Source organism: Anabrus simplex, chromosome 1, assembly GCF_040414725.1.
Source record: "Anabrus simplex isolate iqAnaSimp1 chromosome 1, ASM4041472v1, whole genome shotgun sequence".
In the NCBI taxonomy this organism is placed as follows: domain Eukaryota; kingdom Metazoa; phylum Arthropoda; class Insecta; order Orthoptera; family Tettigoniidae; genus Anabrus; species Anabrus simplex.
Genome location: NC_090265.1, coordinates 1,243,321,670 through 1,243,345,059, shown reverse-complemented (window position 1 = coordinate 1,243,345,059; position 23,390 = coordinate 1,243,321,670). Strand labels below are relative to the sequence as shown.

Sequence of the window (23,390 nt, the reverse complement as noted above, 5' to 3'; positions counted from 1 at the left end):
TTGATTTTATTCTTCTGTCACCCCAGTCACATCTTGTAATTTTCCTACTGTTTTTCTTCCGAAACCATCTGTTGCCCACAATTATTCCATTCCTCTCATGAAACTCAAGTAGTTTCTCTCCTCCTTTAATCCTTTCCCCATATCCATATGGTCCGAATACATCTTTCTTTCCTTATCTTTTGTTTCCCACCTGTGCATTTAAGTCTCCATTTCAAAGTTATTTCCTTTTCTAGTTTCTTAAGGAATCCCTCAATACTCTCCTCGTTGTTCACTGTCTGTGGTGATTGCACTTGTATGAAGTCCTTCACTTCTTTCCTCATTTTCAGTCTAATTTTCATTATCCTTTCTACCTTGTCTGCATACTCGTCAAGCTGTTTTAAAATTATCAGGCCCACTCCATTTTTTTGTCATTCTCTTCTTTTGTTTCCTCTTCCATTTAACTTCCTTCAACCCCCATAATTTTATTTTAAATGTATATATGTTTTGTGTACATATCATGACTTGTCAGTGTCTGGTTATAATGGCTAAAGATGTTCTTTAGTGGGTCGAAACTAGTCCCATGATGTTTTAATGCTAACATAACTTACATCATTTAACAATGTGTATTGAATTGGTGGATCTTTTCTTATCTGGTTAATTGTGGTCTTCCCTTTGGGTGTTAAGTTTGGTAATGGTCGTTTCACCCTTGGCCATACAGTCGGCCATACATACGGAAGGCTACTGTCGTGTACGGTAGCAGGATGATCCCGACTTGAACATCAACTTTTGGTACACCCCTTAATTGAACGATTCCCATATCAAACCCATGCAACTGCTATGTAATATTTCATGACTTTTTAAAATAAAAGATACACCCCATGAAATATGAACAAGAAAGGGTACCTCCAGAAAATGAAACTTAAATCACCACAATATTACATAAGCAAACCACACCCAGGAACCACAGACACAACAATAAACATATCATAAAATCCCAAGGCTGAAGTACAAACTTAGTGTTCAATAAAGTACAACATACTGTGTACACCAAGCAATAAAACACCTTTACACTATGGTATCTTAGGAGAAAGAAAGAAAATTAAACCAGAATTAAAACAGAAATATCATGTTCACTAAGCTATTACAGTGTATTTTTACGATTATAATTTCATGATATATAGGTTCACAACATTAAATGTCTTTCTAAATATGGTTATCTATATAATAGGATAATAAAACAACTATTTAATTACTTTTGGAGAAATAAAACAAAAAAATAATTGGTTTAAAGGTTCATAATGATTTAGAAGAGCTGAATATTACAATGAAGCAAATTGAAAATAGAGAAGAAAAAAGGATTCTCAAGAACAAACAAATAAGATTGTCATTAAAAACTGTACAACAGAAACAACATGTCATATCTGATGAAGAAAGGGCAGCCAGGTCAGCCAGAATGAAGAGGTTTTGGGAAAGGAAGAAGATGATGCAAGCTAAATCTTCAGTTAATTCTTTTTTAACATAAATGTATTTGGGTTTGATTTAAGTGCTCCAATGTGGGCGTAAAGTATGTAAATAAATAAATAAATAAATAAATAAATAAATAAATAAGGGGGTGAAAAGGGGGGTTAAATTTTAAAATGAGTGTATCTATATCTCAAAACTTTAAAAGTTCAATCAATACTGATCTGCATTTAGGGCAGTTGCCCAGGTGGCAGATTCCCTATCTGTTGCTTTCCTAGCCTTTTCCTAAATGATTTCAAAGAAATTGGAAATTTATTGAACGTCTCCCTTGGTAAGTTATTCCAATCCCTAACTCCCCTTCCTATAAATGAGTCTTTGCCCCAGTTTGTCCTCTTGAATTCCAACTTTATCTTCATATTGTGATCTTTCCTACTTTTATAAACGCCATTCAAACTTATTCGTCTACTAATGTCATTCCACGCCAACTCTCCGCTGACAGCTTGGAACATACCACTTAGTCGAGCAGCTCTTCTTCTTTCTCTCAGTTCTTCCCAACCCAAACATTGCAACATTTTTGTAACGCTACTCTTTTGTTGGAAATCACCCAAAACAAATCGAGCTGCTTTTCTTTGGATTTTTTCCAGTTCTTGAATCAGGTAATCCTGGTGAGGGTCCCATACACTGGAACCATACTCTAGTTGGGGTCTTACCAGAGACTTATATGCCCTCTCCTTTACATCCTTACTACAACCCCTAAACACCCTCATAACCATGTGCAGAGATCGGTACCCTTTATTTACAATCCCATTTATGTGATTACCCCAATGAAGATCTTTCCTTATATTAACACCTAGATACTTACAATGATCCCCAAAAGGAACTTTCACCCCATCAACGCAGTAATTAAAACTGAGAGGACTTTTCCTATTTGTGAAACTCACAACCTGACTTTTAACCTCGTTTATCATGATACCATTGCCTGCCGTCCATCTCACAACATTTTCGAGGTCACGCTGCAGTTGCTCACAATCTTGTAACTTATCACTCTATAGAGAATAACATCATCCGCAAAAAGCCTTACCTCCGATTCCACTCCTTTACTCATATCATTTATATATATATATATATATAAGAAAACATAAAGGTCCAATAATACTGCCTTGAGGAATTCCCCTCTTAATTATTACAGGGTCAGATAAAGCTTTGCCTACTCTAATTCTCTGAGATCTATTTTCTAGAAATATAGCAACCCATTCAGTCACTCTTTTGTCTAGTCCAATTGCACTCATTTTTGCCAGTAGTCTCCCATGATCCACCCTATCAAATGCTTTAGACATGTCAATCGCGATACAGTCCATTTGACCTCCAGAATCCAAGATATCTGCTATATCTTGCCTGAATCCTACAAGTTGAGCTTCAGTGGAATAACCCTTCCTAAAACCGAATTGCCTTCTATCGAACCAGTTATTAATTTCACAAACATGTCTAATATAATCAGAAAGAATGCCTTCCCAAAGCTTACATACAATGCATGTCAAACTTACTGCCCTGTAATTTTCAGCTTTATGTCTATCACCCTTTCCTTTATACACCGGGGCTACAATAGCAACTCTCCATTCATCTGGTATAGCTCCTCCGACCAAACAATAATGAAATAAGTACTTCAGATATGGTACTATATCCCAACCCATTGTCTTTAGTATATCCCCAGAAATCTGATCAATTCCAGCCGCTTTTCTAGTTTTCAACTTTTGTATCTTATTGTAAATGTCACTGTTATCATATGTAAATTTTATTACTTCTTTGGCCTTAGTCTCCTCCTCTATCTCGACATTTTCCTTGTAACCAACAATCTTTACATACTGCTGACTGAATACTTCTGCCTTTTGAAGATCCTCACATACACACTCCCCTTGTTCATTAATTATTCCTGGAATGTCCTTCTTGGAACCTGTTTCTGCCTTAAAATACGTATACATACCCTTCCATTTTTCACTAAAATTCGTATGACTGCCAATTATGCTTGCCATCATGTTATCCTTAGCTGCCTTCTTTGCTAGATCCAATTTTCTAGTAAGTTCCTTCAATTTCTCCTTACTTCCACAGCCATTTCTAACTCTATTTCTTTCCAAAACTTTAAAAGTTTACAGATGTAAAAGTTGGTATTTAGAATCTTCTTTAAAAATAAGGAAACAAGTATTTTTTTGTTTTTGGAAAATCCCAATAGGAGGGGTGAAAAAGGGTGGAAAAGAAACTGAAGAATCTGAAGATGTCATGGACCGGAAAATTGGTATTTGGGATCTCCTATAAGAATAAAGAAACACGTGTATGTTTTTTTTTTGTTTTTGTTTTTTTTTTGTTTTTTGTTTGTTTGGAAAATCCAATTAATGGGAGGGTGAAAAAGGGGGTGAATTTTATGTAAAAATTGGTATTTAGAATCTCCTTTAAAAATAAACACGTATTTTGTTATCGGAAAATTTCAATAGGAGGGGTGATAAAGGGGTTGAATGCCTTTAATGATACTTATATCTCAGAAACTGAAGATATCACAGACCTGAAAATTGGTATTTGTGATCTTTAAAAATAAAAAAACATATTTTTTGTTTTTGGAAAATCCAATTAATGGGGGTGAAAAGGGGGGTGAACTTTTAAATTGAGTGTGTGTATATATATATATATATATATATATATCAAAACTTTTAAAGTGTACAGATGTAAAAATTGGTATTTAGAATCCCCTTTAAAAATAAAGAAATACATATTTTTTTATTTTTGGAAAATCCCAACAGTAGGGGTGAAAAGGGTGAAAAAGCGAGTACTTCGGTCATATCATGAGAAAACATGATTCTCTGGAAAAGACCTTAATGCTGGGGAAGACTGATGGTAACAGGAGAAGAGGGCGACAACGGATGAGGTGGATTGATGACATCAAGGAAGCCACGGCTCTCAATTTAGAAAGACTTCGGAAAATAGTATACGACAGGAAGAAATGGCGCACTTTGGTCTATGGGGTCACGGAGAGTCGAAAGCGACTAAACGACTAACAACAACAAACAGGAGTGACAAATTGGGGTGAAATTTTAGAAAGACTATATGTACAGTATATCTAAGAAACGTAAAATGTTACAGACGTAAAAATTGTTACTTGGAATCTCCTGTAAAAGTAAAGAAACATAGGTGATTCGTTTTTGGAAACTCCACTTAAGGGTAACTTAAAAGGGTACATCTCAAAAACTTAACATGTTACCGAACTGAAAAGTAGTATTTTTATCTCTACTAAAAATAAAGAAACATGTATTTTTTGTTTTCTGAAAAACCACTTGGGTGGAGGGGTAAAAGTGACTGTAAATGCGGTTGAATTATTTTAATTAGGGTACTGATATCTCGAAAGCTGAAGATGTTACAGACGTGAAATTTGGTATTTGGAATCTCGTTTAATAATAAAGGAATACGTATTTTTTGTTTTCGGAAATCCACCTAAAGGGGGGAGAGAAATTGAAAAATTAGTTGAATTGTTTGTATGAGGATACTGTTTTCTCAAAAACGAAAGATAATGCAGATGTGAAAAATTGGTATTTGGAATATGCTTTAAAATTAAAGAAACACGTATTTTTGGAAAATCCAATGAATGGGGGGGAGGTGAAAGAATTGAAAAATTAATTGAATTAATTGTATGAGGATACTTACATCTAATAAAAACTAAAGATGTTACAGACGTGACTATTGGTATTTGGATCTCCTTTAAAAACAAAGAAAAAAATGTTTTGGGGGAAAATCATCTTGGGGGCAGGGGTGAAAAGGAGTTGAATTCCTTTTATGAGGACACATATCTCAAAAACTGAAGGTGTTAGAGTCGTGATAATTGGTATTTAGAAGATCCTTTACTGTTGAAGATTGTTGAATTATTTTTATGGGGATACTTATATCTCGGAACTGAAGGTTGGATCTCCTTTAAACGTAAGGAAACACACCTTTTTTCAGGGGGGGGGGGGGGGGAAATCAACTTAACGGCGGTGGGGTGAAAAAGGAGTTGAGACCAGTTGATTTTACTGTTCATAATGTACTTATTATTGATCATTTTGTATCTTTCCTGAACCATCTTTTCCTTTGGAGTACATAAAGTTAGAGTATGGTAGTTTCTCCTGGCATATAAATAAAAATTTAAATACATTTGAAATAAACGATAGGAATGATATTGACCATGCAATGATAAGGTCAATAATGCACGTAAGTATATCATTCGTGTCGCCAGAAATCTCGCGTCTTGCCTACGCGCGACGATGGTGCTGGTCACATTGTCAGAAATGACAATGGCAGCAGATGTAATTTACCGCCAGATAGCGGTTTTGCATTTTGCTGTGGGTTCCAGACCATCAATAATAATAATAATAATAATAATAATAATAATAATAATAATAATAATAATGTTCTGGACCATCGTCAAAATGTGCGGGCCGTGCTGGAAACGGGTCCTGGCCGGGTAATGACTACGATTGCAGTCCGGCCATGGGTTCAGTACCACCAAGGCACCTTAGACGACACCACGCCGGATCTCCTCAAGGATTTGAGCCATATTAAAAATGCTTATAGGAAAAGATGGCAAAGATTTAGGGACCCAACTGACCGGGTGGAATACCTGGACCTAGCCCAGGAAGTACGAAATCGATGGCTGGAAAGAAAGATTGAAGAATGGGAGGAACTTTGCCGTAATCTCTCAGAAAACAAGTCAGATCACGAATTTTGGTGGATTCTCTCAGAAAATGAGTTAGATCGCGAATTTAGGCCGATTATATATTTCGTTAAGCATTCAATTATAAATTTCATTATAATACCGTAGCGAAGCACGGGTATCTTGCTAATTAATTTATAAATGAAATTGGTGATGTTAACCCTAGAACTGCTGTAGGTTTTTCTGTCAAATGCTGCAGTTATTTTTCTCAACATACACCATGAAAACAAAATCATGCCTGTAATCACATATTAATCGTAATAAATCCATGTTATATACCAATAGAAAGCTAAAAGACTGATCTAAATGAAGATAATACAAATAACGAAAAATATTGTCACGATTTCTAACTATCGTAAAATGCAATTAAAAATTTTTTTAGACAAAGGAAATCGTTGAAATATTTTGCTCAAATAAAGGAATTTGTGATAGATAATTTATTTCTGAAACACGATATTCTGAAATGAACAAGTTTTTTCTTACGTATTTCTCCACTTTTCATTTTGTTTGCAAAATAAAACTCAAATTTTCATCAAAACGAATTTTAGTTCTTTTCACAAATTTCGAACCTACAGCTTATCTTAGTTTTCTTTAGGTCAATTTCTTCTTTCCTGTGTTGTGATAAATTCCTTATAACAATCTACAAAAATATCAACAGTTCACACTTGTCCCTTCGCTGGTTTCTTCAAATATTGACGTACTGCCAATAATAACATAACCTGCACCGACTTGAACATCATTCCGGTCATCGGAAATTCCCATTACTTCCAAGGCACCTTGTACTTCGCTGTCACTTTCACTGTTTTCAGGAATAAGTTTCTCATCGGCATTAAAACAATAACCACTGTCACCATCAGTATTATCACTAACATCTTCGAAAATCGAGCGCTTGATTTCAGAATCTTCAACAAAGCAGGCTGCCATCTTGATTCTAAGAAGATATGAAAGTACTTTCACTTCTACAGCTAAATAAACTTGTCCAGACCGATGTTTGTGTTTCAAAGACTTTCGATATTGAAGATAAAAGTATAAGTATTCAGCTGGTATCTATATTATTGGCATTTGGTGACCAGTTATAAACCTACGGCGGAAGAACGACACCGTCTCTCAGAAAGACGATCGCACTTGACGAAACGGTGCACCGTCTTCCAGAAAGACGGTCCGCAGTTCTAGGGTTAAGCAGTTTATTCCAGAGCAACTCCTTTGCACATAGTGCTTAGGTGACAGTCGAAAAATAGAAGTGAGATGTTCCAACATTTTCAATTTTTAGTTCACAAAGACGGCTCCATTTCGAAGGAAAAATCTGAATTTTGATGTTCATGCACGTATATTCTGAAGTATAGTCACTTCCCGAATGTTGAGGTGTTAATATCCAATTTTTAAGTACTCATGTAGCGGAAGGATTTTAAAACATGCCTTGCCACAATTAATTATGCCTTATAGATCTGCATTTTGGAGTAAAGCAAACATGTCGCATCCAAAAAACAATTTAAAAAAATTAAAAGCCACCACCTAAAATGAAATAATATGAATATTATTCATATCACATTGTCTTGAGCTTCAAACTACAGTCGAAAATGAAAGCCCATTTGAGAGAATTTTCAAATAGGTATTTATTTTGCACCCATGCTAATTAATCTTGCAAAATCTTGATAAAATCAGTGTCATCATACCTCCATTTTTTAGTACAACCAAAACTGATCAGTAGTGATGACTGTGAAGAGGGAGCAATGACCTGCAAGCATGATGTTCTTTAGCTCCCTTATAGTGTGTCAGCATTTGGATTCCATGATCTTACGTCCAAACCGAACAGAAGTAGTCTGAATTTTGAAGGCCAGAATGATGTCCATTTGGCACTCCATGTTTAAGATGTCAAGACATGAAAGATCTCTGGTCACACATTCAGTGCTTGCCCAACAAAATGAATTAACATTTAGCAGTAGGTCACCCAGTAGAGTTCCAGTTTCTCTGCGCCATAATAAAGTAATATGGAAGGCAGAATGGAGATTGACATGCATCTTCTTTCCATTTCCTGACCATCTTATCCTTTTTTATTCCCATCATTAGATGCAGATACTTTTAAGGTAAAGAAATAAGTCACTTCTTCAGTGGCAGCCAGAATGGTATCAAATCAAAATACCTACACACGATAGCCAAGAACATCACACTACTGCTACTACTATTACCACCACCACCCACCACTACTACTACATAACTTTGTTACTCTTTATCGCTGAGTTATTTCTTTTTAAATTTGCAGATAAAAATGAAAGCAGAATGACCTGCATCTTCTTTCCATCACTTGACCATGTTATCCTATCCTATTCCCATCATTAGATGATGCTGATGCTTTGAAGGTAAAGTTATGGACATTTGATGATTAATATCTATATTTTGAATTATTTCATATAATGGGAACTTATTTCATAAAAGTTATGACTTAATATTTACTATTGTTCTCTCTCTCTCTCTCTCTCTCTCTCTCTCTCTGAGAAGAGAAATAAGATGGATTTTTAAAAACTCATGCTTTTAAATTTGATGATGTATGGTTGCTTTAGTTATTATTCCATGCTCTCTTCATTATTTCAGAACAAACTCAAGGTACCAAGGTTGCAAAGAAAGAGGAACCACGGCTGCAGATTGTGTACCAGTTTCTCTACAATAACAATAGCCGACAGCAGACTGAGGCTTGTGAAGATCTAACATGCCCATGGTGCTCTTTGGACTGTGTCTCCTTGTATGCCTTGCTTAAGCACTTGAAACTTTGCCATTCACGTTTCACCTTCACTTACGTGGTAAGACATCAGTTAGATAGGTGGAGAATTGAAATGTTATTACTAGAGATTTTTCATTCAAAATTTTCTTGTTTTATTTCCCCCAGCCTATTCCTCAAGGTGCTCGGATTGATGTAGCCATCAATGAATGCTACGATGGATCATATACAGGAAGTCCTCATGATCTCATCTCTCAACCACCAGGATTTGCTTTCTCTCGGAATGGGCCAGTTAGACGCACCTCAGTGTCGAACATTCTTGTCTGCCACCCAAAGAGACCTAAACCAAGTTTATCTGAATTTTTGGAACTGGATGAGAATGAGTTTGACGGACAGCGCCCCTACATAACTGGTCATAACAGGTATTCTTTATTATTACTCTGTAGTGTTAAATTTGTAGGTTTTGTTCAGTCATTTGTGGAATAGAAAGTTTATCTTATAGAGTATTTTTTCACCTTCGCTTACGTGATAAGACATCAATCAGATAGGTAGAGAATTGAAATGTTATTACTCGAGATTTTTCATTCAAAGACTCATAAGTTGGTAGAGAGTCTGGTTAATTCAATAAATATAAAGAGCGATCAGTGTAGCAGGCCCAGATATTGTTCTGAATAAACAGCCCATACTTTCTATTTAGGTAATGAAGAAATAAATCGTAGACAGATTTTTAATACTTTTGTAAATTAATGGGAATGAGGAATATCTTGTTTTTTTCCCCTTATTGCCTTTACTTTTTTTTTTTTTTTTTTAATATATATATAATTTCTGTCCCTTGAGTTTTCATCTGTGAAGTGGTTTTTAGCCACAATGGAAGTTCTTGGATGTTAAGAATGCTGCATTACAAAATTATAGTTTTACAAGGAACAGTCACGATGTACCTGTCAGATATTTGTATGATAGTGAATAAGAAAGGTGGCAGGAACGTATCCAGCAGCTGTATCAAGGTAAAGACTTAAGACAATATGGTTCTGGAACAAAAAGAGGCTGTTGATGCTGATGAAATGTGAGACCCAATTTTGAGGTCAGAATTCGACAGAGCTTTGAGAGACCTAAACAGGAACAAAACACTTAGAATTGATGATATTCGCTCTGAATTACTTTCTGCCTTAAGAAAAACCAGTATGGCGAGATTATTCTATTTAGTGTGTAAGATGATGATATAGGAGAAATGCCATCTGAGTTTTGGTAGAATGTTGTTATACCTATTCCCAAGAAAACCGGTGCTGACAGGTGTGTAAACTAACGCACCATTAGTTTAGTATCTCACGCCTGCAAAATGTTAACACGTATTATTTATAGAAGAATTAATTTAATTTTGTGTGGCTATTTCTAGCTGAGTGCAGCCCTTGTAAGGCAGACCCTCCGATGAAGGTGGGTTATAGAAGAATGGAAAGACATTTGAAACTTAGTTGGAAGAAAATCAATTTGGCTTCAGAAGAAATGTAGGAACACGTGAAGCACTCCTGACTTTATGTCTGATCTTAGAGGATCAAATTAAGGAGGACAGGCCCACATGCATGGCGTTCGTAGATCTAGAAAAGGCATTTGATAATGTTGATTGGACCAAGCTATTTGAGATTCTGAAAGTGATCGGGATCAGATACCGAGAACGAAGAATTATCTACAATCTGTATAAAAATCAATCTGCAGAGATAAGAATCGAGGGCTATGAAAAAGAAGCAGCAATCCAGAAGGGAGTGAGGCAAGGCTGCAGTATGTCCCCCTCCTTTTCAATGTTTACATAGAACAGGCAGTAAAGGAAATCAAAGAGGAATTTGGAAAGGGAATCACATTCCAAGGAGACGGAAATCAAAACCTTGAGATTTGCCGATGATATTGTTATTTTATCTGAGACTGCAGAAGATGTCAAGCTGCTGAATGGCATGGACGAAGTCTTGGGTAAGGAGTACAAGACGAAAATAAATAAGTCCAAAACAAAAGTAATGAAGTGCAGTCGAATGAAGGCAGGTGATGCAGGAAATATTAGATTAGGAAATTAAGTCTTAAAGGAAGTAGATGAATATTGTTGTAAAATAACTAACGATGGCAGAAGTAAGAAGGGCATAAAATGCTGACTGGCACAATCAAGGAAGGCCTTTCTTAACACTTTGACTACCAGTAAGTTGATGTAGATGTTGATTCCCATAGGGAACCTAAAATATTTGTCCTGAATGAGTAAATCTATAATACCAATATAATGGTCCGTTATTGGACATTATAAATTTTCCAGCTAACTCATTCTTGGTTGCCTGTGTTTCGCCCTCATGTGCTAAGTTAGGCTCGTCAGTTGGGACTTAGCACACCACCCAAGATGCAAGGCTAGTGCACACCGTGGAGGCCACTGCATAGGCTACTTGAAGCCACCAGCAGTGCCAATGCACTATGAGAGCTATGTCTCATTTCCAAAAATTGATGCCTGCCTGGCCATCAAATTATGTTGATGTTGATTCCCATAGGGAACCTAAAATATTTAGCACACGAGGGCGAAACGCAGGCAACCAAGAATGAGTTAGCTGGAAAATTTATAATGTCCAATAACGGACCATTATATTGGTATTACCAGTAAGTTGCCAGGGCATTTAAACCTCCAGCCCAGCCATTTTTAAAGAGTCCCTGCCTACCAGTCCTACCTTCGGCACTGTGGAACAAAAATAACTACGCCTATATTATGCTTGGGATTAATGTGAAAATTAGAACATACCTGGGGAAGGAATTCTAGTACAATTTTAGGTTGTGATGCTCCATGGTGCAGAGGGACGCCACACTTCCTTCAGTACCATCTTGTATCAGATACTGTACTTTTTTTTTTTTCTTCAGACAAACTCTACATCTTTTTGTTGGGTAGAGGTCAGTTTCCAGTGGTGGGAATTTCAGCAGAACATGTTCATTCATTTTTCCATCCAGACGTACTGGGGGATCTTTAGCTGGTGGTGAATGGAATGCGGTGAAGTGGATGCTAGTGATAGCATGTCAGAGAGGGCTGGAGAGGCTGTTCTGACTTGGGTCAGGGCTGAGACTGGGGAGGGGGTAGGAGGTTTTTGACCTTCAAGATAGTGTCTAGAAACTGTTTATATGACCTATAGATAGGTAATTTTTGTCTGGGTACTAGACTTCTAGAAGAGACAGAAAGAACTGAAGAGGCTGTAGTACTTCTTCTTTCCTGGCCATATATATACACCCATAAAACGGGCACTCCCATGCTCACTCAGGGTCGGCTCGTCTGACTCGGAGAGAGTACGTCCAAAGTTTTTGTACCATATCTAATGGCACTTCACTTTTCCTTAAAACAGCCTGAGCAGTTTGTTTCCATGTTGCCTTAGGACGCCCTCTTCCTCTCTTCGGCTCTTCGATGGCAAGAGCTTTCTGTACTAAATGGTGTTCGTTTCTTCTTCTGACACGACCATACCAGGGAAGCTGTTTCTCCTCCATCTGGTCGCTGATGGGCACAACTTTAAAGGATCCTTGCACGTGTTCATGGCGCACTTTGTCACGCAGAGTGACTCCCACGGACCGTCGCAACATCCGCATCTCTGTGACATGCATTCGCTGGTCATGCTTTTTCTGCCTTGCCCAACATTTGGAGCCGTATATGAGGGCAGGCCGGACAGTGGTCTTGTACACTTAGCTCTTTAATTTGACTGGCATCCTTTTATCACACGGAACACCAGTAAGAGACCACCCTTTTATCCAACCAACACTGATGCGCTGCTTGACATCTGCATCGATATTATCATCAGTTGTGATGACTGATCCAACATATTTAAACTTGTTGGTCATCATCAGTGGTTCTCCAGCGAGGAAGACAGTGTTGTGTGGGCCCGTTTGCCCTGGCTGCGCAAAGTTGAAGAACGTGTACTCTGTCTTCTTGCGACTTACTCTGAATCCGTTTGTGTCTAGTACTGCTCGCCATCGTTCCAAGACTTGCCTCAACCTCCTGACATGACTCGCCAACCAAAACAATATTGTCTGCATAAAGTGTGGTCCACGGCAGGTCTGTCATCAGCTGCTCCATCAGGTAGTTGATGACAATGTTGAACAGTACCAGGCTCAGTGCCGACCCCTGATGTACACCAGCATGGAAACTATCTGGAACACCTGCTGTAGTTTTCACCATAGTAGATGGACATAGGTTCATATCTTGGTTCATCTTCCCATACACCTCAGGAACTTTTTGATGTAGTGCTGCCCAGACAATATCTCTGCACTGTAGTAAATAGAAGAAACTTTTATCGGCCATTGACAAGTTTTCCTCATGACGGGGTATAGAGCAAAGTATTGGCCAGCTGTGTCTATTCCATGCATGTGCTGATTGTAATCAAGTATGAGTACTGGTTTCATTGTTTTTCTGTCGAACTTTGAAGTGATTTCAACCTTTTCAGCAGAATGCATTGATGAAATGAAGGGGTTAAAGGTATAGTGGTGTAAGTCACTTTATCATCGTTTTTAGGAAATGAGCATAATGCGAAAGGTATTGTAGGTCCAAACTTAGGGATTAGGCTTGATTTGAAATTTTTTTTGCTCAAAAGTTGTACCTCACGCACTAACCAAAGTCACTTGCACCACTGTGCCTTACCAAAGCCTGTGACATACACCACTGTATGACCTAAAACCAAAGACTTACACCACTATGGACATCAACAAAATGATGTAAAGTTGACTTGCACTTCTCAAACACATTTTTATTGAACATTACACAAAGTATAAGAATAATACAAACAATTTAATTTTTTATCACGAATGGAGTCTTAATGTTTTTAACATGGCAATACGGATTCAGTCTATTTCATCAGGATATGTGGTTTCCACAATTTCCAGAGGTCCAACATCTACAAGCTCCTCACCTTCTTCAATAGTGGTTCGCAGGGAAACGAAGAATTCATGTTTCACTGGTGGAATGTATGGCAGAAGATCAAGCATATCTTTCTTTTTAGCCTCGGTAACAGGCCTTTCCCTTGGGTACAAAACATCTTGAGAAACGTTGGCCAGAGAATGTCGCCTACCGGGCTTTGCTGCCTTTAGATTTACTTTAGAAAATGGGATATCCTCATTCACAGTTTCTTTGTAGAAGAGAGTGTAAGGTTGATCTTTCAAAATTCGTATCCATTGAATTTTCAACCAATTAACAGCAATGTTGTTCTCATTTTTCTTTCGTCGCGTGATACAACTTTCCAACTTTGCAACAGATTTGAAATCCTCTCGGCTCATTTTCGTCACCATGAATGGATTGTTCCTTCGGCACTTCATTATGATACTGTACCAGTCGTCTGCAGTATAAATGGACTTGTTCTTTGCGTACGATTCAATTGATCCAAATTCAGCGTCGTTGGGTAGAAAAGAGTGGCCACTTACCATAAATTTGTGATCGATAATTTCTGCATTGCTTTGAGGGCCCTGTATGTACTTCATGAGGTACAAGGAAAACTTAATATTACGGTTTTGGCCCGTGCATGCGTCACTGTACAACACTATGTGCCTAGCAGATGACGCTCTTGCTGCAAGATGTTTGACGATACAGGAACCAATCTCTTGAGACCCACGAGAAGCGATCGTTTCATCCCAGCAGAACATGAAGCCTAAACCTGTTCCAAGTTCATGGCAGCCAAGGTTATAACAATACATATTCCGCTTATAGTAAGCCACGGACGTCGTCAAAACAGGAAATGGCAAAGCCTTTTCGAGGTCGAATGTCAGACCATAGAAAGATTCGTCTTCCCGTGCTTTCACTTTGTCCCGATCTCTAGCCTCTCTCACCTTTTCGGCATTTCTGAGGTGTAATTCTTTTTCAGCCTTCAGCTTTGTAGATTCGTCTTCATCTTCACACACTTCAATCTTCTTGTCAAGCACATCGCATCTGGTGCACGTATCTTTAAGAGGCCGGTGGAAATGCAAGTTGAACTCATTGCTAAAGGTTCGACGGTAGATGGCTTCAGAAACAGGAATATCACCTTTTTCCGTGCACTTTTCTTTGTACAGTTCATACATTGTACGTACATTCATGTCAGGAGGAAGGTATTTCCTGTTAGGGTTCTCTGATCTACTGTAGTGCGATTGATACGATGGGAAAGATGCTATGTGGTCACGCACACCATTCATGGCAGCCTCCGGTGTTTTATTTTTGGGGGGATGGCGTCCTCGGCCGTCACTTCCTGGTTGTTGACCCTCTCGTACTTTTTGTATTGCCCTTGTCATTCGCCCATCCGAAACTTGGAGTGTTTGTAAGAAAAAACGCTTGCACACAGTAACGCTATTGCCTCTGACTTGGAATCTGAAGCTGTTTGAAACAGACTTTGCATTTCTCGTTGAATTTCGTGGGCGTCTTACATTAGGTTTCTGTTGCACAATCAAACCACATAAAAATACGTTTTGTTCAGAAAAACTGCTTAGCTTCCAAAAGGTGTCGAAAATTTCTCGCCTCGCCACTTCAGGTACGTTCTCCACACACTTTTTTTTACATTTACAATCAAAGTTCTGATACAGCTTACCGGCCACTTCTTTTCCTCTAGAGGACACGTACGGGAGCCCTGAATTTCGTGCTCGCTTTCGCTTTTGAGCTTTACTTTCGTGTTTTTGTCTTTTCCTCGTTCTCGGGTGAGCGTTTTCTCGATTCTCAGAAGTTCCAGCAGTAGGAAATTCCCTGGAATGGTTGCGCTGGCGTCCGCCGTCTACCTCTTCATCTCCTTCTGATTCTGAAACAACAAACATCTTGTTACACTTACTACCGAAATAAAAAACTGCAGGGGAAGCTTCGATTCAGCATTCAAAATTACGTGAAAAACGATACTCAACACGACCATTTTCAATAATCACAGAAAATTCACTAAAAACATCACTCTTCATGCATTTTTCTCCATTTTTCCTTTCTTTTTTTCCGAACCGATTACAAAGGTGTATTATTCAGGGAATAGTAGACCAAAAGGACCTAAGGCATAATCTAATGTAAGTACTTGCTAAAAACGTTGCAACAAAATAGGTTAGTAGGTGAGTAACTGAGAGGTTAGAAGGTGAATAGTACTTACCATCATCTGTTTCTGATGTGTTTTCTCCTTGTTCACGCTCCCATTCATCACTGGACTCCAGCTCATCCAACGGATCACTTAAACTTATTTCAGAATCCATCGTTTCTTTGAGTATTCACGCATGCATTCAACACTCGATGAAAATCGCGGAACAATTACAACCACACTGGTGTAAGTCTGACTCACACCACTTCAGTTATCAGCAAAACAGATGATCCATTACCAGTCTAACTTGTGCTGCCATCTAACGACGAAATGAGTGAAGCTCTGACTTACTCCACTTTTTCTATGAACAGTTTTTTATTTCTACATCGCCTTTCTGTGCCTAAGTCAACTTCTACCGAAAATTGACTTACACCACTTTGACTTTAACCCCTTCAAATCTTGGTAATTATTTTCTTGTTCATTCCATCCAAGTGACAAGAAGAATTTCCCCATCTCATTTGAATGTCATTTTCCCTCTTTCCAAGAATGTTCAACATTGCATCGTAAATTAGCAATTTGCGAATGTATCCAGTTTTAGATTCACAAACCATCCTAACCATAATTCCATATTTAGTAAGTAAGTAAACTCGTGTCCTCATCCCGAGGTGGTGCAGCTCTTTTCAGGCGCACCCCCAATGGAGGTGAGCTGCATGTACCATTTCAACCACATGCCAGCTCTCTTACTAGTTTTAAATTTTTGGCAGTACTGGGAATTGAACCCAGGCCTCCCGAGAATGGCAGCTAATAACACTAGCCGTTACGCTACGGAGGCGGACATTCCATACTTAGTTATTTTAGATGGATTGTACACTCAAACATGTAACCGGCCTCTCCAAGCAAACATGCCTTCATCTAAAGCGATCTTTCGGTTGGGACTGTAAATTACTGAAAACTGATCCGAAAGTTTTTCTAATATTGGCCTGATTAAGCTTATCTGCACTGTTTCCATAGCTACTACTGTTACTAAAATGCAAAAACATCATAATACAGTGGAACCTTGATTCTCCGTTTTTGGAGTGACCATTAAAATAAAACGTACAACACGGGAAAACGGAAAATCCGGGAATGAATGGAAGCAATCAGCAATTTGGCTAAACATCACAAAAATGAAATATGTGTAATTATAATCTTACATCACTCCTAAACCAAACCAAACTACAACTCCAATGGGTCTTCGTCCGTCAAGCGACCGCTGCTTAGCTCGAAGGCCTGCAGATTACGAGATGACGCATGGTCAGTGCGACGAATCCTCTTGGCCGTTATGCCTGGCTCTCTAGACCGGGGTCGCCATCTCACCATTAGATAGCTCCTCAGTTAAAGGTAATCACGCAGGTTGAGTGGACCTGGAACCAGCCCATATATCCAGGTAAAAATGCCTGACCTGGCCAGGAATCGAATCCGGGCACTCCGGATGAGAGGGAGGCAAGTTAGACTGCGAAACCGGCATCAGACATTAATCACGTGCTCACTACGCACTCAGAACTGACAAGTGTGTCGTGATGTGGTCAACACGCATACTAGAGACAGTGCGCAACACATCTGCACAATGCTTCGTCAGTTTCTCACTGTGGTTTTAATTTTGTGACCTATTGGAGGTTGGAAAAAAGAAAAATTGCCTATGTATGTATGTATGTATGTATGTATGTTCAGTCCTCAGCCCAAAGGCTGGTTGGATCCTCAATAGCTGTTCCATTAGCTGTCATAGATGGCCTAGTCATCGCTGAAGAGTCATACTAGGGAAATGAAGTGTGATGTAGTTTTACGTGGCTTTCCTCATTGAGCTAGAAGTTGCTATTAGGCCTACACATCAGTCTGCCAAGCCCACTGAAATGCATCCAGCAACCGACCCTTTGCGCAACATTTTCACACCATTCATAGCAGGAACTGGCTGCCAATATTAGAAAAACTTTCGGATCAGTTTTCAGTATAAGACTGACACGATCAATGAAAGTAACCAAATTGCTCTAGACCATACCAAAAGACATAGTGCATTGTAAACACTAGGTCTTGCCAGCAAAGGCAAATGCATTTATATGTGAATTACACTAGCTTTACATATGTGTAATGGAAACTGTTTTTGAATGCATGTTCTTTGTTTTTCTACAGGCTGTACCATCATACTACCACCTGCCTACCTATTTATCCGAAGGAAATGGATGTAGATTCTGAGGGTGAACATGATCCAAAATGGCTGCAAACAAAGACAATGATGATGATTGATGACTTCACAGATGTCAATGAGGGAGAAAAAGAGCTCATGAAGATGTGGAATCTGCATGTTATGAAATATGGGTATGAATTCATCCAAGAAATAGTTACAGTACCTTTATGTCTTTATTCTTCCTTTCTCTCAAATTTGTGTGTGTGGCAGATTGATGATTTAGAGCATTTTTCTGTACTACACTAGATAACAGATTTTTTAGCATGTAAGCAAGACCCAAATTATTTGGAAGACATTTCCCTCGTATCGTCCCTCCAATTATAAGTTGTAATAGCTGGTACCCCTTGCCTCTCATAATGTGCTCTGGATATTGAATCTTCTTTTATAGTGAACATTAGTTCCTTTTGCTTCTTCATCTGATGAAGGACTTCGCCATTAAAAATTTTCAGCATCCAAGGTATTCGTAAGAGATGTAAGAGCAGCAATACATACAGTGGAACCTCGATTATCCGTTCCCGGAAAATACGTTTTCCCGGAATATGCGTTCAAATTATGTGGTCGTGCGAGCATAGTAATTAAATCACGTTGTAAAAGTCCCGCATTATCCGTTCCTCGAAGAAACGCTTTCCCGGTTCAACCGTCCAGAAATTCCAGTCCCATCAATGCTAAATCCTCGATCAATCGTTTTTTAATAAACTGTATCTCACGAAAGGACGGCTATGGCATATTTATGGATCTTGGCGTTAACGCCCCGTCACTGCGATAATTAAAGCAAGTACTGTACCGGTACTAGAAAAGCGATCGGCGGTGAACTTGCATAAGAGACCCTCTTAGCATCGCATTCGGGTGGTATTGTTTAGAGAATCTCGGAAAATTATAAAGCAGAGGGTGCCCACAACAATTGCAAGGAGACACGGCGCATTTCGACAGCTCTGCTTGAAGATGGAACGAGTTTCGTCATATGTTCGCACTTATAAAACGTCCATATTATGTCCAGGGTTAGATGTTTATATTTTTACATTTTTTCGATCATACTGCCGAAGAGGTTTTCGGCACTTTGCTCAGGGCACTGCAGAGTAACTGGGCTTTCAGGCAGGAATCGAAACTGCTCCTTCTTAACACAAATTCAGTACCTTTTGATATTATCGTACATGATATGTTAGCGAGACCAAAACAGATGCACCCTACATTATAAAAATAAAAAAAAAAGCCATGGGAGGTCTTGGGATTGCCTATTACTGCTTAGGTCCTGATGTAAGACTGGGAATGTTACGTTTCGTGTTAAAATACCAAAAACTGCAGTCGTTTTATTTGCCCAGCTTACATTTTAAATGGTTGGTATCATTTCAAACTCGACTGACATGTACAGCGAGCGCGCTTTCCAGATGACCTCAAGGTCACGAATAACCGAAATTTCTGAGTTTTTACATTTCTTTTATCTTTCCAATTTGATTGGATTTGTGACGCGCAGAATTGAATATAATGCATTCGAGAACTTTTAAGAATCGATACTTCGAAACCATGTTTTCGAGTTCAACATAACCTTTAAAAGTCGATGTAGGCCTAATTTGCGCGGTACGAGATTTCCAGAAACTGACTACGAACAGTATACCGGACACCAAATTACAATGAAAGATTAAGAAATGAACGGATTTCGCCATCATTTTGGGTGCTTTTGTATCTAATGTGCTTTATTTTATTAGATGAGAGAATTAAAAACTACTTGTGGTCGATTGTCGTTTGGCTTGGCGTTATTAGATTTTTCAAAGTTTGGCTAGCCTAACCAAAGTTGCTGAACTGAAAGAAGTTTTCACGGGAAACTGACGAAGATTCCCCTGTAAAATTGAATATAAAGTACCGAGATTTTGAACTCGCGTACCGGTAATTAATGCGGTTTCGCTGTCTAACATGCCCGCCTCTCATCCAGAGGGCCCGGGTTCGATTGCAACCAGGTCAGGCAAATTTACCTGGATATAAGTCTGGTTCCAGGTCCACTCAGCCTACGTGAATACCTTTAATTGTGGAGCTATCTAATGGTGAGATGGCGACCCCGATCTACAGAGCCAGGAATATTTGCCGAGAGGATTCGTCGCACTGACCATGCGCACTTCGTAATCTGCAGGCCTTCGGGCTGAGCAGCGGTCGCTTGGCAGGCAAAGTCCCACTGGGGCTGTAGTTTGGTTTGGTTTAGGAGTTTTTGTAAGATTATAATTATATATATTTAATTTTTGTGATGTTTAGCCAAATTGTTGGTGGTTTTCATTCGTTCCCGGATTTTCCGTTTTCCCGTGTTGTACGTTTTATTTTCATGGTCCCTCGAAAAACGGAGAATCGAGGTTTCACTGTATTTCAAATGCAAGAATGCTTTTCTCTATATTTTGGTCAGGGGTCCAGCTTGCAGAGAAAAATACATAACATAACAACAGATCCTTTGTATTCCCAATTGTAAGCTAAGATCACATCTTACCGAGCTCGATAGCTGCAGTCGCTTAAGTGCGGCCAGTATCCAGTATTCGGGAGATAGTGGGTTCGAACCCCACTGTTGGCAGCCCTGAAAATGGTTTTCCGTGGTTTCCCATTTTCATACCAGGCAAATGCTGGGGCTGTACCTTAATTAAGGCCACGGCCGCTTCCTTCCCACTCCTAGCCCTTTCCTGACCCATCGTCGCCGAAAGACCTATCTGTGCCAGTGCGACGTAAAGCTAATAGCAAAAAAAAAAAAAAAAGTCAGATCTTGAAAATAATTGTTCCATGCTTATAAATTGCATCCTGGCCTGTTCATTTCTAGATTTTATGTCACTCTTGCAATCACATCGTTCATTCAACACATTTCCTAAGTATTTTATAGAGAATGCTGGATACTTGCTCAATGTTATTTTTGTTTATCAGTAGGGTTGCCTGGATTTTCCTCTTAGAAAACACTATAGCCTTGATCTTGGAAGTATTAAGAAATAGGCCAAACTTTGTACTGTATTTACAATGCACAGGTACTTCAGTTGCTATGATAACAGTGTCATCTGCATACTTGATGACCTTTCCATTTGTCATGATCCCGTTTCTTTCTTCTGTCAACGCTTCTTTAGAATTGCTTTAGAATAAATATTGAACAGAAGAGGTGATAGTTACTTCTGATGGTCCTTGGTCGATTCTGATACATGCAGTCTGATTCCAGTGCAGCTCATTGTTAATATGTAGGCCATTTTGGTCAGTGCTGGATTTTTCATCTCTCACATAGTCAAAGGCTTTTTTATAGTCAATGAAGCTAGTATATGTATCAATATTCATGTCGCTGCTTCTCTGTAACTACATTTGAGGAGGAGCGTGCTACTTGCATGCAAACTGGCTCTGATCCACGTGAGATTCACATTTCTTGTATATCCAGGTGTGTATAATTTGCAGAAATACATTGAGTACATGAGACATCAAACTAATCATACAATAGTCATTACTAGGGTCCAGATATTTATGACCTAAAAATGTTAGAAATATGCAAGCATTTATGACCTAAACATATGAAAATATGACAATAAATACGACTTAAAAATTTTTTTGGCTGCATTTTTGACATCTTCAAAATCTTGTTGCAGTTTAAATTAACATTATATTGAAAATATACTTTTAGAATCTAGCACATTCAATAATAATAATAAATAAGTAATAATATTCATTTATTATTATACACTGGCAGAAAAAATATCTAAGATACGGAAATTTTGGCAATATATTTGTCGAGGTAACATATTCAATTGATTAAAGGTACAAGACTACAGGTTAATATCCGCGCGAGAAAAGCCGTCACTTATATGTCACGCTGGGCCATTTAATCGCCTGACCTGACTGTTGATGCAGGCATGCAAACGTGCATACATTGTGTTGTACAGGTCCCGGATGTCAGCTTGTGGGATGGAGTTCCATGCCTGTTGCACTGGGTCAGTCAATACAGGGACGGTTAATGCCGGTTATGGATGATGTTGGAGTTGCCGTCCGATGATATCCAATACGTGCTCGATTGAGGATTAATCGGGGGCTAGAGCAGGCTCTTTTTTTTTTTTTTGGCTAGGGGCTTTACGTCGCACCGACACAGATAGGTCTTATGGCGACGATGGGATAGGAAAGGCCTAGGAGTTGGAAGGAAGCGGCCGTGGCCTGAATTAAGGTACAGCCCCAGCATTTGCCTGGTGTGAAAATGGGAAACCACGGAAAACCATCTTCAGGGCTGCCGATAGTGGAATTCGAACCTACTATCTCCCGGATGCAAGCTCACAGCTGCGCGCCTCTACGCGCACGGCCAACTCGCCCGGTAGAGCAGGCTCAGGCAACATGTCGACACTATAGAGCACGTTGGGTTACAACAGCCGCATGGGGGCATGCATTATCCTGTTGGAAAACACCCCTGGGTGTGCTGTTCATTAATGGCAGCACAACAGGTCGAATCACCAGACAGATGTACACGTCTGCAATCGGATGTGTGGGATAACCACGAGAGTGCTCCTGCTGTCATATGCTCCCCAGTCCAGAACTCCCGGTGTAGGTCCAGTGTGTCGATGCTGCAGACAGGTGGAATGCAGGCGCTCACGTGGCCTCCTCCTATCCAACACACGACCATCACTAGCACCAAGGCAGAGCTGGCTTTCATTGGAAAACATGAGAGACCTCCACTCCATCTTCCAATGAGCTCTCGCTTGACACCACTGAAGACGCAGACAGCGGTGGTTTGGGGTAAGTGGAATGCATGCTGTAGGGCGTCTGGCTTGGAGAGCTGTCCCTCAAGTTACGTATTTTGAACAGTTCGTTGCGTCACTGTGGGGCCAACTGCCACTCGAATTGCTGCTGTAGACGCAGTCCGCTGTGCCACAGCCGTGCGCAGAATACAGTGGTCCTCCATGGTGCCACGGGGATGTCTGGAGCCTGGTCTTCTTGCAAGTGTACCTTCTCGTGACCACTGCTGCCAGCACGCATGTGCAGTGGACAAATTCCTGCCAAGTTGTTCTGCAGTAGCGCAGAAGGAAAATCCACCTTCACGTAGCCCTATTATACGGCCTCGTTCAACTGCAGTGAGCTGTCGATACCGGCCTCTTCGTCGTCGTAAAGGCATTCTTGACCCACTCACAGTCACTCTGTCCAATCTCACAGGTAATAGTACAGTCCATATTTAAAGCAAACCTGATGTGAAAAGTCATAAGGCTGCTACTAGTGCCACGCTAATGCGATTTGCGGGAAATTTGAATCAACATCATCTTTCAATGTATAAACACGCCTACCAACGTTCGTTAATCTAGCACAACC

General features: G+C 39.4%; 1 protein-coding gene across 1 annotated transcript in view; it reads left to right on the top strand.

Annotated features, from left to right (window-relative positions):
• Positions 1-23,390, top strand: part of Su(z)12 (Polycomb protein Su(z)12) — a 399,441-nt gene that overhangs the window by 355,112 nt on the left and 20,939 nt on the right. The window contains exons 8-10 of the mRNA XM_067137639.2: positions 8,759-8,964; positions 9,051-9,304; positions 18,050-18,235. Coding sequence (XP_066993740.2) covers positions 8,759-8,964; positions 9,051-9,304; positions 18,050-18,235 — 646 coding nt within the window. The remainder of the gene's footprint in view (positions 1-8,758; positions 8,965-9,050; positions 9,305-18,049; positions 18,236-23,390) is intronic.